This window comes from Nothobranchius furzeri, chromosome 15 (genome assembly GCF_043380555.1).
Source record: "Nothobranchius furzeri strain GRZ-AD chromosome 15, NfurGRZ-RIMD1, whole genome shotgun sequence".
Taxonomy (NCBI): Eukaryota; Metazoa; Chordata; class Actinopteri; order Cyprinodontiformes; family Nothobranchiidae; genus Nothobranchius; species Nothobranchius furzeri.
Genome location: NC_091755.1, coordinates 44,543,226 through 44,556,743, shown reverse-complemented (window position 1 = coordinate 44,556,743; position 13,518 = coordinate 44,543,226). Strand labels below are relative to the sequence as shown.

At 49.8% G+C, this 13,518-nt stretch overlaps 1 protein-coding gene across 8 annotated transcripts; it reads right to left on the bottom strand.

Annotated features, from left to right (window-relative positions):
- Positions 1-159: 159 nt before the first annotated feature.
- ikbkg (inhibitor of nuclear factor kappa B kinase regulatory subunit gamma) lies at positions 160-13,468 on the bottom strand. 8 transcript variants are annotated; one of them, XM_015968888.3, is made up of 15 exons: positions 12,946-13,165; positions 11,470-11,610; positions 8,491-8,756; positions 7,665-7,739; positions 7,179-7,385; positions 6,857-6,918; positions 6,369-6,416; positions 6,087-6,189; positions 5,898-6,013; positions 5,658-5,810; positions 5,499-5,571; positions 5,298-5,432; positions 1,912-2,048; positions 1,533-1,609; positions 160-1,021 (listed from the first exon to the last, which is right to left on the bottom strand). In XM_015968888.3, the coding sequence occupies exons 2-15, from the start codon at positions 11,606-11,608 to the stop codon at positions 831-833; spliced, it is 1,782 nt and encodes a 593-aa protein (XP_015824374.3). In that variant the 5' UTR covers positions 11,609-11,610; positions 12,946-13,165; the 3' UTR covers positions 160-830. The 8 variants fall into 8 exon arrangements, with proteins under 8 accessions (XP_015824374.3, XP_054602276.2, XP_015824371.3 ...); XM_054746301.2 differs by lacking the exon at positions 12,946-13,165 and adding an exon at positions 13,444-13,468 and having other exon boundaries at positions 5,298-5,571; XM_015968885.3 differs by having other exon boundaries at positions 5,298-5,571; positions 13,134-13,270.
- Positions 13,469-13,518: the final 50 nt, after the last annotated feature.

Genomic DNA, 13,518 nt, shown 5'->3' with positions numbered 1-13,518 from the left:
GTACGGTCAACCGATGGAGAATTCAGTGGAAAAAATATTTAATAAGTGATTTATTTAGTGAATTCCCAGGGTTAGTTTGACTATTTGCAACAAATAATCCTTCATTACAAACATCACAAACCGAAAAGGAGCCTCGATGAGTTTAGGTTTACATTCATATAGATAAATAGCAGGTAAGACAGCATAAAGGGCACACGGACCGCGGTGGGTTAAGCTGAAGCATCCATACAGAGTGGCCACTGTTTTCAACCAGAGCAAACCCATCTCTAATACATAAATCAGGTTTGGAGGTAATGCAAAAAGCTACATTTTCAACCAAAACATGATAAAAATGTCATCACTATTAAAGCTAAGTCTTCGCATGCATTTTCACCTCCTTAAAAACACCTCTGATTCGTCACATTTTGTTTAGGTCCAATACATACTGATATGTTCGATGGAAGATGTGATCAGAGTTTACACATTTACTCTGGCGTGGGGCTTATTTCCTGCATGAAGAAACGGAGAAGGGAAAGGAGAAAGGAGATGGAGTCATGTACAAAACAGCAACTCATGGGATGGAGCATCAGGATATACAAGGTCAGGTGTTGGGAAAAACAGATGAGATGGGAAAGCTACAGCAGAATTGGGAATATGATGGTTATCGTTAGGCGTTCCGATTGCCTTCTATTAACCTGAACACATTTAATTTTGAACATTAGGATCCACACTGGAGTCAGGTTTGTAATCCGTCTCTGCATGGACGTGTGGGTAAGGTGCAACCAAACAGTCTGTGCTCAGAGCTGGAGGCAAATATACTGCAAATCTGTGTCCCCGACCCCCTGCTCGGGCTACTGTATACAGTCCATGACATGTATCTGCAGTGTATCCATGTCTGGAGCCAAGTAATGGCACTTGGGACAACATAGATCAGGCAGCTCCTCGTTTCCTGCTGCACCCTGGTCACTGACCGGCACCAAAGCCTGGTTCCTGAAGGAGGGGGCGGCCGGCACTGTGTTGAAGGTTCCACCAGGAAACACTCCTGATGCAACAGAGGAAGAGAACATCTTAACATCTGCACCAAGTGATGGTTCGTGTTGGCTGGAGGATCCTTAGACATGAATATGTAGATGCCCCATTGGTGCGCTGGAGGGGGTTTAAGTGTTGCCACCATATTGGATGGGTCCCTCACCCTCCAAATCCAACTGGAGTCAACAGAGTGAGCCACTACGCCCGTTTTACGTGCAGCCTACGGCTGCTACAACCGGCGTGCTAACGATTACAGATCAGAGCACAATCGACTTTTCTAGCCTACCTGTTGGGATTTTATACTTTTATTACTTTTGTTTAATTATATTTATATTTTAATGATCATACCATACTATGCATCTGATTTTGTAAAAGAGCTTAAGTGTTTTAAATAGGTAAGCACATAAATACACTGGGGGCGAATGGAGACCCATCCAAGATGGTGGCCGGTCACTACAGCAGCGCCAGTCCACGAGACGTCTACGTGTACATGTCTGTTGGAGGAACAGTAACAGCACGAGTACCTTGTGGGGGCGGGATGTGGAGGGGTCGAGGTTGGAAGTCTTTCATGTGTCTCAGCTTCATTTGCTCCATTCGCTCCCTGAAACAGACGCAGGTGTCAGACGGTCTTTAGACAGCAGATGACACCTGAAAGGTGCATCATCACTGCGGGAATCAGCGGAAACTCTGTTGTCTTTGGTGACGTTCGTGCTGGTAAGACGCCTAAAAGCTTTATTTAACACTCGTCTTTCGCTATGACACAACTCTGGTTTGTCACGTATCATTTAAATAAAGATTTAGACTTTTGAACAACTTAAGCTGGTTTTGTGGATCTAAAGACTGGTTTAGCAGAATTATCAGAGAGAACAAATGAGCCTGCGTGTGATGACATCAGCTGCTGACCGTGACAGGGCTTCCTGCTTCAGCCGGTCGTTCTCAGCCAAGGACTGCGTGAGCTGTTCCTGCAGCTCCTCTTTCTTCTGGTTCAGCTTTTCTCTCGCTTCCCGCTCTGCGAGGAAATCTGCCTTGTAGATCTCAGCCTGTTGAAACATGCAGGAAGAGGCAGAAGGTCATTTGTCTTCTTCAGGCTGGTTTATGGTCACCTGGGTAAAACCATGGAACAGTTATCGGACGTCATCGGTTAAGCTAAACACACAGAAACTTTAATATGTGTAAAATCAGGAGTTTTAAACAGCTGCGCTGATCAGACCTCTTCTTGGGTCGTCTCATGTTCCTGATGGGTCAGTAACGGAGTACAACACGCTCACATCTCTAAGAGATTAAGTTTGCTGCTTCTGGCTCCTCTTAGCACCCGTTTGGACATCCGGTCTCCTTCTCACACCGCCTGCTCGGGAGGTCGGGCTGCAAGTGTTTGAATAATGCATCCTATACGTGGCATTAGTGAATGATGGGTCAACATGAACAGTTTTCCTGTGAGGATTTATTTCAGATCTGAACTGACACCAGATTTGTATTTGTTGATTTTAATCCATCAGCGTGAACACGGTAACATCACCACATCACCAATAATCATTACAACGTTTCTGCTTCACACCAATGTTAACGTGAACCAGGTGCTCTGGTAGCGCCGTTAAAACTTGTTCATCTGTCTAAATTTGTCAGCAGTAGTTAACTAAAGCTAGGTCACTTCCTGGACTAGCCAGTTCTACTCCGCCTCCCAGTGAGCAAAGCACTTGGACCTCGTGCTCAAAGCCTCTCTGCAACGTTTGTGAGAATCAGACGCAACAACTCATCAGACGTGGAACGCCTGACTAGCAGACCTGGTGGCATCTTATGGCCAGTGAGAACGAGGAGCCACTCCCATCTGGTGACATCACCAACCTGGCCGCCTCTTCTCTGGACCGCCGAGAGCTGCGGTCACACACGGGCATCGTACATCAGCACACGGACGTGGGATGGTTGTATGAGTGATCTCTAGCTCATTAAACCACGTTTTACAACCCAGACATCAGCAGAGCTCAGATACTTAATAAGGTTTTGCTACATGAACATGTGGCTGCAGCCTGCCGCACACGAGAGCCAACTGCTCAGCAAACGGCCTCGAACGGCCGTCAGCTCAGCAGAAACTCGCCGTGTGCGCCTGATTTTCACTGAGGTTTCCGTCTCACGAGACGCTGAGGTGAATATCCGACCACTTAGATATTTTCCGCCTCACGGGGTAAAACCTCACCGTGCTGCTGGCTGAGCTGAGAGATTATAACCAGGGGAGTCATCAGCTAGTCCTGCCTGAAGCTCAGTGTGGCCAGTAGGTAGTTTTAGGGTAGAGCGGCTGTTATCCAGTCAGGGTGTGTGTGTGTGTGTGTGTGTGTGTGTTCACTTGTTTACACGTTCCTAAGAAGGTGAACTTTAGCGTTTGTGGAGGCTGCACTTCAGCGTCTCCGGACATCGAGTCCACGGGTTTCCCAGAAGGAAAAACGCACCATCTTCCGTTCCAGGGGTCGGTAGTGGTGCCCACTTCGGACCAGAGGATTACAATCCCAGCGATCTGATGGAGATCAACAAGCCTCCCATCTTCCAGAACAGGAAGTGAGGCTTTTAAAAATACCCGGCGGGCTGCTGGAGCCGGTCAGCACCAGACCCAACTCAGGACCGCCCGCCCTGAGCTCCAGAACAGGAAGTGAGCCGTCTCGCTCTCTCAAGTGCCGAGCTCCGTTACAAGTTCGGATATTCCCGAGTCAAACACTCGTAATCCGTACAACATAGTGATGTTAGCACACCAGTTTAGCTAGCATCGTTCTCTGCCCTGCGCTCCACAGAACCTTCTGACAGCACAGCGATGGTTTCTCCCTCTGGCTCGTCTGCTTTGTGGGGCGCGCAGCAGGCTCGTACCGGTGTGGCTGTCTTCTACAACCCCCCCCCCCCCCACACACACACACACACACACACACAAGCACTCGTTCACCCGCTGGTGGTGAGGAGCTGCCATGTAGCCACAGCTGCCCTGGGGCGCGCTGACGGAGGCGAGGCTGCTGAGCTCAGGCGCCACCGGTCCCTCCGACCACCACCAGCACACAGGGTGGGTTAAGTGTGTTGCTCAAGGACACAACAGCACGAGCCGGGATCAAACCTGCAACCTTCTGATTACTGGACGACCCGCTCTACCTCCTGAGCTGCTGTCCCATGTTGTGGTCCATCATGAGCAGAATTAGACACTTCCTGTGTGTCAGAAGCAGCATCAGAGTCGGTTTCTTTCTCTGGAGCCGGCTAACGGGACTCCCTCTGCCTGCGCCGCGTCTGGTTAGGCAGGAAAAAGGTTTTTCTCACAAAGACGAGTCCAAAAGCCTAAATCATTTATGCATGTGTCCATTTTTGTTTAGACGGAGCTCCTGTCATGTGTCTCTGCACGCGGGTTTAACCAGCAAGTAGCTCTTTAAAGAGACGACCAGCCTTTCCACAGCAGAGCGGCCACAGGCTGTCCAGTACAAGCCAGACAGTAAGTACCATGACGACAGGACCAACACGCTCACCTGAGACTAAAGCCAAGCTAAACTCATTCAGAGACTCCGCCGTCCTCGTGGCAGGGACAGATTGTTGCAGTCTGGGCCCACAGCAGAGCCGGTCCCGTCCCCTCGGGTCACTAGACGAGTCCTGGGACTCTAAAGGCCTCAAACGTCTCGTAGGACCATGCTAGTTCAGAATCTCTGGTAGGTAAGGAGGTGCCTGTCCGTTTAAACATTTAAATCCATCCTAAAAGCAGCAGGCAGAAGGGGGTGATGTGCTCAGAGCGCCGAGTCCCGCTGGCAGACGGGCTGCAGCATTTAGCACAACTGCAGGCGCCGCAGCAGAGAGCAACCTTTTCACCTTCACCTCATCTCCTTGAGCCAGTATGCGCTAAACGACCCTCACAGGCCTAACGAATGTCTCTCCCACCCCACCGCCCAAAACGTCACTCATCACCTCAGAACGTCGATCCGGGCTGCTGGTGCAGTAGAGCTGAGCTGCTGGCGCTGCAGCTGCTTCGGCACGTTTTAGACCACCAGCTCAGCTGAGTGGTTGGCTTTAGCGAGGAACCGCTCCTGCAGACGCTAACGAAGGCTGAGGAGACGTTCCAGCTGTTACACTGACGCGTTTCAGGCACTAGGGGGTGCTAAAGGCAAGCTGACCTGCACAGGATCCCTTTAATCTGTGACTTTAAAACCAATGGTGACGGTGTCCCTTCCGTCCTGTAAAGCCAGAGTAAGGACCTGAAACAGCTGGAGTGTGTAGACACCAGGGCGGAGCCTGGTGAAGTAAAGCGGTGCAGACAGGAGGAGAGAGAGTGACCCGACCTGTGCAGTGAGGACAGGGACGGTTTCTAGCGAGCCTTTCTGCTGCTCCACCTCCTCCTTCAGTTTATCGATGGTGTCCTGCTTGAGCGCCAGCGCTCGCTCCGCCTCCTCCAGTCGGCTGCTGAGATCTCCCTCCTGTAGGAGAGACCAGAGTCGGCACAACAGAAGCAACGCTGGGCGTGTGTCTGCGACTTTATTCACCTCATTCTTCAGTTTGGCATCGTAGTCTCTAAACAAGCAGGTGTAGGCGTGCTGCAGCTGCGTCAGCTTCTTCCTGAGGGGACAGGAAACAGAAACGCTCAGCTTCTCCACACACACGCCCTTTCTGATGGGAATGTCGCTATCGCAGCGGGAAGCCACCTCTCCTCGGTCACGACGTGTCTCTCCGTCTTCAGCGCCTGCTCCAAGCTCTGGACCTGCAGCAGCAGCTTGTCCTTGGCCACATGGTGCTGCTTCTTCAGCTGCTCCAGCTCCCGCTCTGCTGCCTGCAAGGACTTCACCTTGCTGACCAGCCTGGAGCAAACAGGAGCAAAACCCACAGCCCAAGCATCAGAGAAGGCTCCGTGTTTACAGGGATGCTGACACGATGCAGCTGCTCACTTCTCCTCCAGAATTTTGCGCTCGTGATCGCTTTTCTCCAGGCAGCTCTGCCTCTCGTTCAGTTCTCCTAACAGGGAGGTTACCTGCACCTTCAGAGTCTCACAGTCTTTGGAGAGCTGCAAAAGCAGACGCAGCTTAAACCACCAAACCAGAGCCGCCAGCTGAAGCTCCACACTCAGACTGTCCTACCTGGGCACAGTCCTTGTCCTTCTGCTTGAGCAGAGCTTCGGTTCTGTCTCGCTGGGCCGAGCTCTTCTGCAGGTAGTCCAGCTTCTCCTCCAACTCCCGGTACCTGCAGAGGAAACTCGTGCGTCACTTCCAGCTGCAGCGACACACTCAAGCGACTGTCATTAGAGCGGTTCATCAACCAGAACAATCTGCAGCACGCGTGATGGACGAGCAACAGCAAAACACAGAACGACGAGCAGGACGGCACGAAGACAGCGAGAGGAAGAGGAGCTGCGGGCTCACCTGCCCTGAGTGGCCTGGAGCTGCTCTGTGAGCTTAGCCAAGCCCAAACTGGAAAAGGGACAAAAAGAGACGGAGGAGGAGGGGGGGGGGGGAGGAAGAGGAGGAGGAAAAGGAGGAGGAGGAGGAGGAGGAAGAGGAGGAGGAGGAGGAAGAGGAGGAGGAAGAGGAGGAGGAAGAGGAAAAGGAGGAGGAAGAGGGGGAGGAAGAGGAGGAGGAAGAGGAGGAGGGGGAGGAAGAGGAGGAGGAAGAGGAGGAGGAGGAGGGGGAGGAAGAGGAGGAGGAAGAGGAGGAGGGGGAGGAAGAGGAGGAGGAAGAGGAGGAGGAAAAGGAGGAGGAAGAGGAGGAGGAGGAGAAGGAGTTTTAAAGGTTTTAGTTAAGCAGAAGAGAGAAGTAGCATGCTAGCATCTGTAATCTGCATCAGAGTTATCCAGCAGCTAGAGTTCGGGTCAGAGCGGGTTTGGGACGCGGGACGGTGGACGGTGTCGTACCAGTCGGAGGAATGCTGCGCCTCAGAGCGAAGCAGAACGGTTTCCTCGGCGCCGCCGCTAGCCTGTAAAACACACGCACACATAGGGGAGGTGCTAGAACAGGGGTATTCAACTCCAGTCCTGGAGGTCCGGTATGCAGCACGTTTTAGTGGTTTCCCTGATTCACCTGTGCAGCAGCTCATCAGGGGCTGTGCTGGAGCAGAGTTAAAGCCAAAACGTGCCGGATACCGGACCTCCAGGACCGGAGCGGAGTTACAGCGTAATGTAAAACATAAATAAAACTACGTAGAGAAGTCTGAGCATGCTCAGATCACAGCGTCACCTGCGCCTGCAGCAGTTTGGATCGAAGATGGTCGATGCAACGCCGCATTTGCTCTTTGTCTTCCTCTCCCTCCGCCATCTTCTTCATCAGCTCCTCATTTCTCCTCTCCAGCTCTTCGGTCTTCCTCTTCAGTTCTCTCGTCCCTTCCTCTGTTTTCTCTTTGTGGCTCTTCAGCAGCTGCAGGAACTCGTTGGCGCCCTCCACAGGCTGAAGGGGGAAGCACACATGTCATCTAAAACCAACTTCAGCCCATTTCACTGGTTCAGGACCCATTCCATTTCACTCGTGGTCCTACCGCCATCGTCCCGTCGGTCTGTTTTATGGGCGGGACCTCGTTTATTTAGCTGAGTCAAGTCATAAAACTGTGTTTTAAATAATATTCATGTTTGCTGCTGTTTGAAGCAGTCTGACATTATTCTACAGACCATAATATGAGGTGGGGATGTCAGAGAGTGGGCGGGGCTACGGCACACGGGACCAGCTCACCAGGCTGCGGAGCGGGGTGGTCTGAGTCTGCTGTTCTGATTCATCGACCCGTTTCCTCTCCCACTGGTCCAGAGTCTGGAAACATAAACCAGACTTCCGATTAGAAGAGCACCAAGTCCATCGGCTGCTTCAGCCTCACAGAAGCATCCTGATACTCAAGAGCAGCGTACTGATTACAAACGTTTGCTGTATTTCTGTTGACAGCTGCAGTTTTTACTGTCTCCATCCTGACTGAACAACCACATCTCCCCGTCGGTAGCCTAACCCTAACCCTTCTACTTCTGGACCACGGTCCCCAGAATGAAGACACAATGAATGCAAGTGAACGAGGCTAACACGCTGTTTCTAATCCCGTTTGTTACGTACCACGGACGGTCCGTTCCTTTTAAACACATTCTGATGCCAACACACGGTCACGGTTAGGCAAGGCTGCTTTTCCAACAGCAGCAAAAGTTATTTTGTGAGAGAAGATTACAACTCGTCTTCGGCGAGCTTCACGTCCGTCTTCACTTTCAGCGTTTTAGAGCCTCGGAGCTCGATGAGCTAGCCAGAAGACGAGCTAGCCCCGAGACGAGCTAGCCCCGAGACGAGCTAGCCCCGAGACGAGCTAGCCCCGAGACGAGCTAGCCCTGAGACGAGCTAGCCGTTAAATGAGCTAGCCCTGAGATGAGCTGCTGAAAAGGGCCTGAGACGCTTTGAGGACCAGCTCCCACAAAAAGACACTTGGACGTGCGCTAAAGCACTTTACTCAACGACTCAGAGGGAGTCGGGCTGAAGGTTTTAACGTTTTCTTACAGCTTCCTCTCTCTCGCTGGAGCGTGCTAACCTGTGGTCCGTCCACCAGCCCGTTTCTGGACGGGCGTCCCTGTAGGTCTTCAGTCTGGCTGGAGCTGCCGGAGAGGTTAGAGGAGGAAGCCGGTCCGTTCATCATGCTCTGTAAGGAGTGGTTCTCCTGGGCCAGTCTCTCCACCAGGGCCCGGGCCTCCTGGAAACGAAGGCTGAGAAACTCCCGCTCCTCCCTGGTTTTACGCTGCCATCCCTCCATCTCCTCACAGCGCTGACGCAGGGCCTGGTTACTCCGCCGCAGAGCCTCTGAGGAACAGATGGATGAAAGGAAACAGAACAATTATTAAAACTTCCTCTGTCCTCCACCCGTTACCTGTACAAATGGCACCTGTTAGAACTGGTTACCAGTGTAAAGACACCTGTCCACAACCTCAGTCACACTCCAGACCACTATGGCTAAGACCAAAGAGCTGTCAAAGGACGTCAGAACCAAACTGTGGGTCCCAACTCTGGTATCTGCAACAGGTACGCGGCAGCTTGGTGAAGAAATCACCTGCGAGAGCAACTATTAGAAAGTGGAAGACAAACAAGACCACTGATAATCTCCCTCCATCAGGGGCTCCATGCAAGATCTCCCCCCGTGGGGTCAGAACAATCACAATAACGGAGAGTTAAATCCCAGAACTAGACGGGGGACCTAGTGAACAAGGCCACCAGGGACGTGTCCCCCTGCTGAAGCCAGTACACGTGCAGGCCCAGCTGAAGTCTGCTCGAGAGCATCTGGATGGTCCAGAAGAGGACTGGGAGAATGTCAGGTGGTCTGATGAAACCACATTAGAACGTTTCGGTAAGAACTCTACTCGGCGTGTTTGGAGGAGAAAGAATGCTGAAGAACACCACATCTACTGTAAAGCATGGGGTGGAATCATAATGCTTTGGGCTGTTTGTCTGCACAGGGACCCGGACGACTGACCCGTGTAAAGGACAGAAGGGGGCGGTGTATGGTCATGTCTGGAGTGAAAACCTCCTTCCACCAGCAAGGGCACTGAAGATGAAACGCGGCTGGGTCTTCCAGCATGACCGTGATTCCAAACACCGTCCGGGTAACGAAGGAGGGGCTTGGCCAGTCTCCAGATCTCAACCCCACAGAAATATTTGGAGGGAGTTGAAAGTCAGTGCAGCCCAGCGACAAAATAAACGGGAGTCTTTTCATTAGTAAGGTTTTCAGACAGCCATGTCGGTGTGGTCTAGACAACTTCACAGTCGTGTTTCCCGTCTTCGGTTAAACAGGCAGACAGATTTGGACATCCTCTGAGAAAAGTGTGTCCAAGGGTTAGGCCCTACGACAGGCCCACTCGACCCCATTCCGACAAAGCTGCTCCGATCTGTTGCTCCTACAGTAGCTGCTGCAGTCACACGTGTGATGAACGCTTCACTGACCTCACTTCCCACCTCTCTCAAGCACGCTCAGGTTAAACTGCTGCTAAAAGACCTTCCCTTCCTCCAGATCATGTGGAGAACTACCGAGCTATCTCTCCTCCCATTCCTGTCTAAAATCATTGAAAGGGCGGCCTTCAAGCCGATCTTAGAACACCTGTCACAAAACTGTCTGCTTGACCCTTCTTCTACCAACCCGGGTTAAAAGATGGCCACTCCACTGAAACGGCTCTGTTAGCAGTGACTAACAGCGACTGCCAAATCCTCAGTACTTATCCTGCTTGACCAATCGGCTGCATCGGACACTGTGAACCATGGCTTCCTTTAGTCCACACCCTCTAGCGTGGGCATCACAGGGAAAGCACACTCCTGGTTTGAATCGTACCTGACAGGACCATCATTCAGTGTATCGTGGCTAGGACAGTCTTCTGCTGTTCACCATGTTGCCACAGGAGTCCCCCAGGGCTCTGTACTAGCACCTCTTTGCCATATACACCACCTCACTGGGTGAGATCATTCAATCACATGGCTTCTCCTACCACTACTATGCTGACGACACCCAGCTCTATCCGTCATTCCCGCCGGATGAGCCCACAATTTCCACACACATCTCAGACTGTCTTTCTGACACGTCATGATGGATGAAATCTCACCATCTTGATCCCGACTCTGACCAGAGAATGCTGCTGTTGTGTCCTTGGGCAAGACACTAAACCCCCCTTGCCTGCTGGTGGTGGTCGGAGGAACCGGTGGCGCCTGTGCTCGGCAGCCTCACCTCTGTCAGTGCGCCCCAGGGCAGCTGTGGCTACATCGTAGCTCATCACCACCAGTGTGTGAATGTGTGGGTGACTGATCCGTGTTGAGGAGTAGCTACTCCTGTGATCAGCTGACCTGAGCGAACGAGCGGGCGTGTAGCGATGCAGTAGCTCAGACAGATAGGGAGGGGCCGGGCCATTTAAGCCCTTAAAAGCAAATAAAATCATTTTAAAATCAATCCTAAAATGAACAAGCAGCCAGTGCAGGGAGGCTAAAATGAGGGAAAACCTTTGATTGCCACTTAAAAGGCGAGCTGCAGCACTCAGAACCCTCTGAAGCTGAGCAAGGCAGGATTCACTGACTCCTACCTCAAATGCCAACATACTATTCTGATAGGAAGTGGGTGGTTGATTGTGTCGAGGCTGCTGAGAGGGCTAGTAGAACCAAAACCGCTGCCGATTTAGCATCAGCAGCTAAAGAAATGTTGCTACGGACAGCTAGAAGAGCAGATTCAGAGCTGTGCCGACAACAAGAAGCAGACTGAAAAACTCAAGGATTGGATTGTCATCTAGGAAAGTCTGGAACTGCATAAAAGCAGCATGTGTTGATCCTGATAAACTCAGCCTGTCGTGGACACCGCTCCTGCATCCAATCACCGTTACAGTAAAGGCTGAAATTACTGTTTGAATTTACTTTGTTCTTTTACCTCGATAACTCTAAACTTAAACGACTTCTGAAAATGCTAAATCAGACACACGGAAACCTAAAAGCCCCGCTGAGCATCTGGTAATACACACAAGCGTGACCGTCGTGTGTTTTTAGGTACCTCGAAGCTGCTGGTTGTCACACAACAATCTGGTCACCACTTCATTACCAGCGAACTCTGGTGGGACCCTGAGGACCCCCCCGCAGTCCTCTCCTGACATGTCCCACTGCATCGGACCATCAGGCTGCGGCTGCACCATTCCTGCAGAAGCAAAGGCTGGGAATTACAGAGATCTAATCCATTCACTTCTTCATATGAAGAACTCAGACTCTGGCGGTTCCTGAACCTGTTTCCTGGTTTCCTTTGGAGACTTGTTACACTTTTAGCTCATTTTTTAATAACGTCTAAAATCCAGCCTTCGTGGCATTTATTTAAACGGGCATTGGAGAAACTTTTTTGTTAGTCAAATTAAAACATATTGTGTACGTTGGTAAGAAAGACTAAAAAACCTGTTACCATCAACACTGCAGGTCAGTTCAAACCAGCAGAGGCAGGAACAGTTTGTTTCACCACCAACAGAAAATCATCCCAGAAACTGCAGAGTTCAGTCACTTCTTTACTGCTTTATGACGTCACACCTGTAGTGAGTGAATCTCACCACTGTGGGATTAATAAAGTCTATTCTATTCCTTTTTTTATGTTATTGTGGTCGCTCCGATTGTCATCTAATGCAACAACAGACAAAACAGCAACTTTTGCTGCTTCTGTAGCTCTAGTAAGAAAAAAGTTTCCCCTGGTTCGCTAACTACTTCCTTACTTATAAATATGGTTTCCAATAATCTACACATTGAAGTCAGAAGTAAATTAGAAAAAAGAACAATCAAGCAATTATCTGAGTCTACAGCCGATCGCTTTCAAATGCACAAAAATATCAGAAATACAAATGGTTCTAATTCTAGTTATCACCATGTTCTTATTGTTAAATTCACATTACTATAACATACCAAATGGCTCATAAAGATGAAAAAACAGGAAGTCACAAGGATCTCCTGCATGTATATTTTTCCCTTGTATGAATATTGTCCTTGTTCAATTAAAATTGTTATTATTTGAGAGACAGCAGGCTCAAATCGTGGCTGTGCTGTTTGATTTTAAAATAAGAAGTACATAAATATGTGATTAAAAGAAAAATAAAATGAAAAACGATCCTAAAAGCCACCATGGAACAAGTGAACATTTCAGGTGTAAGTAAGACCTGAGCATGACGTCTAGGGGGACTGGACACGTTTCAGCCCCGTTGGGGATCTGGAAACGTGAAACTTTCACTTTCAGTTTAAATGTGAATTAACTGTGTTTAATATGACCGGTTTGTGTCACGGCTCATTGGCGAGGTGCCAGAAGCCCTTCTGAACAGTTACACCTGAGAACAGGTGGTCATCAACCTCTTCTTATGGGACCTCAGCCTTGTCATTGTCATAAAAGTAAGATCAGGTGTCTGCTATGAAGAACATCACGATAACCTCAGCAAAGCTCACGTTAAATACTGTTTAGACAACATAGCTAACACACAGCTAACAGACACAAAACTTGTCTTACCTTTTTAAATTTTATGTCGTAAACAACAATTATCCAGTCTCAGACTCACAAACTACTCCCTTCACCGAGTTTAAAAGAGCAATCTGACTCAAACAGCTGAGATACAGCTAATTAGCTCAGTAAGCTAATATAGCACAACAACGGCTGGGCAAACGGACGCCTTTGGTTTCACATAAACACGGACCTACATCAACGGATCATGTGGCCTTCCTAAAGCATGTGTCCAGTTTTGAATCCTTTCCTTCGTGAGTTTAAGACTACCAGAGGTAAATCAGAGGCAAACCAAAGGTAAGCTGTCAGCTTTTCGACTGTTATTAGCGTGGAAAAATCGTGATATATCACCCTCAGTTTAGCCTTGTAGGCAGAACACCCGTGACTCGAACATCGAAAAACGTGTCGTTTATTTTAAGACGTTTAATTAACACAAATGAACAATAAAAAAGTTGACAAATTACAAGTGTGTGATCAAATCGAAATGGCTGTGAATTTAAATAATACCAGTGGCACATCGTATCTTTAAGCGCTGCAGAGGAAAACTCTCCTGTCAGTATTAACCCAGGGTGTAAACACTCC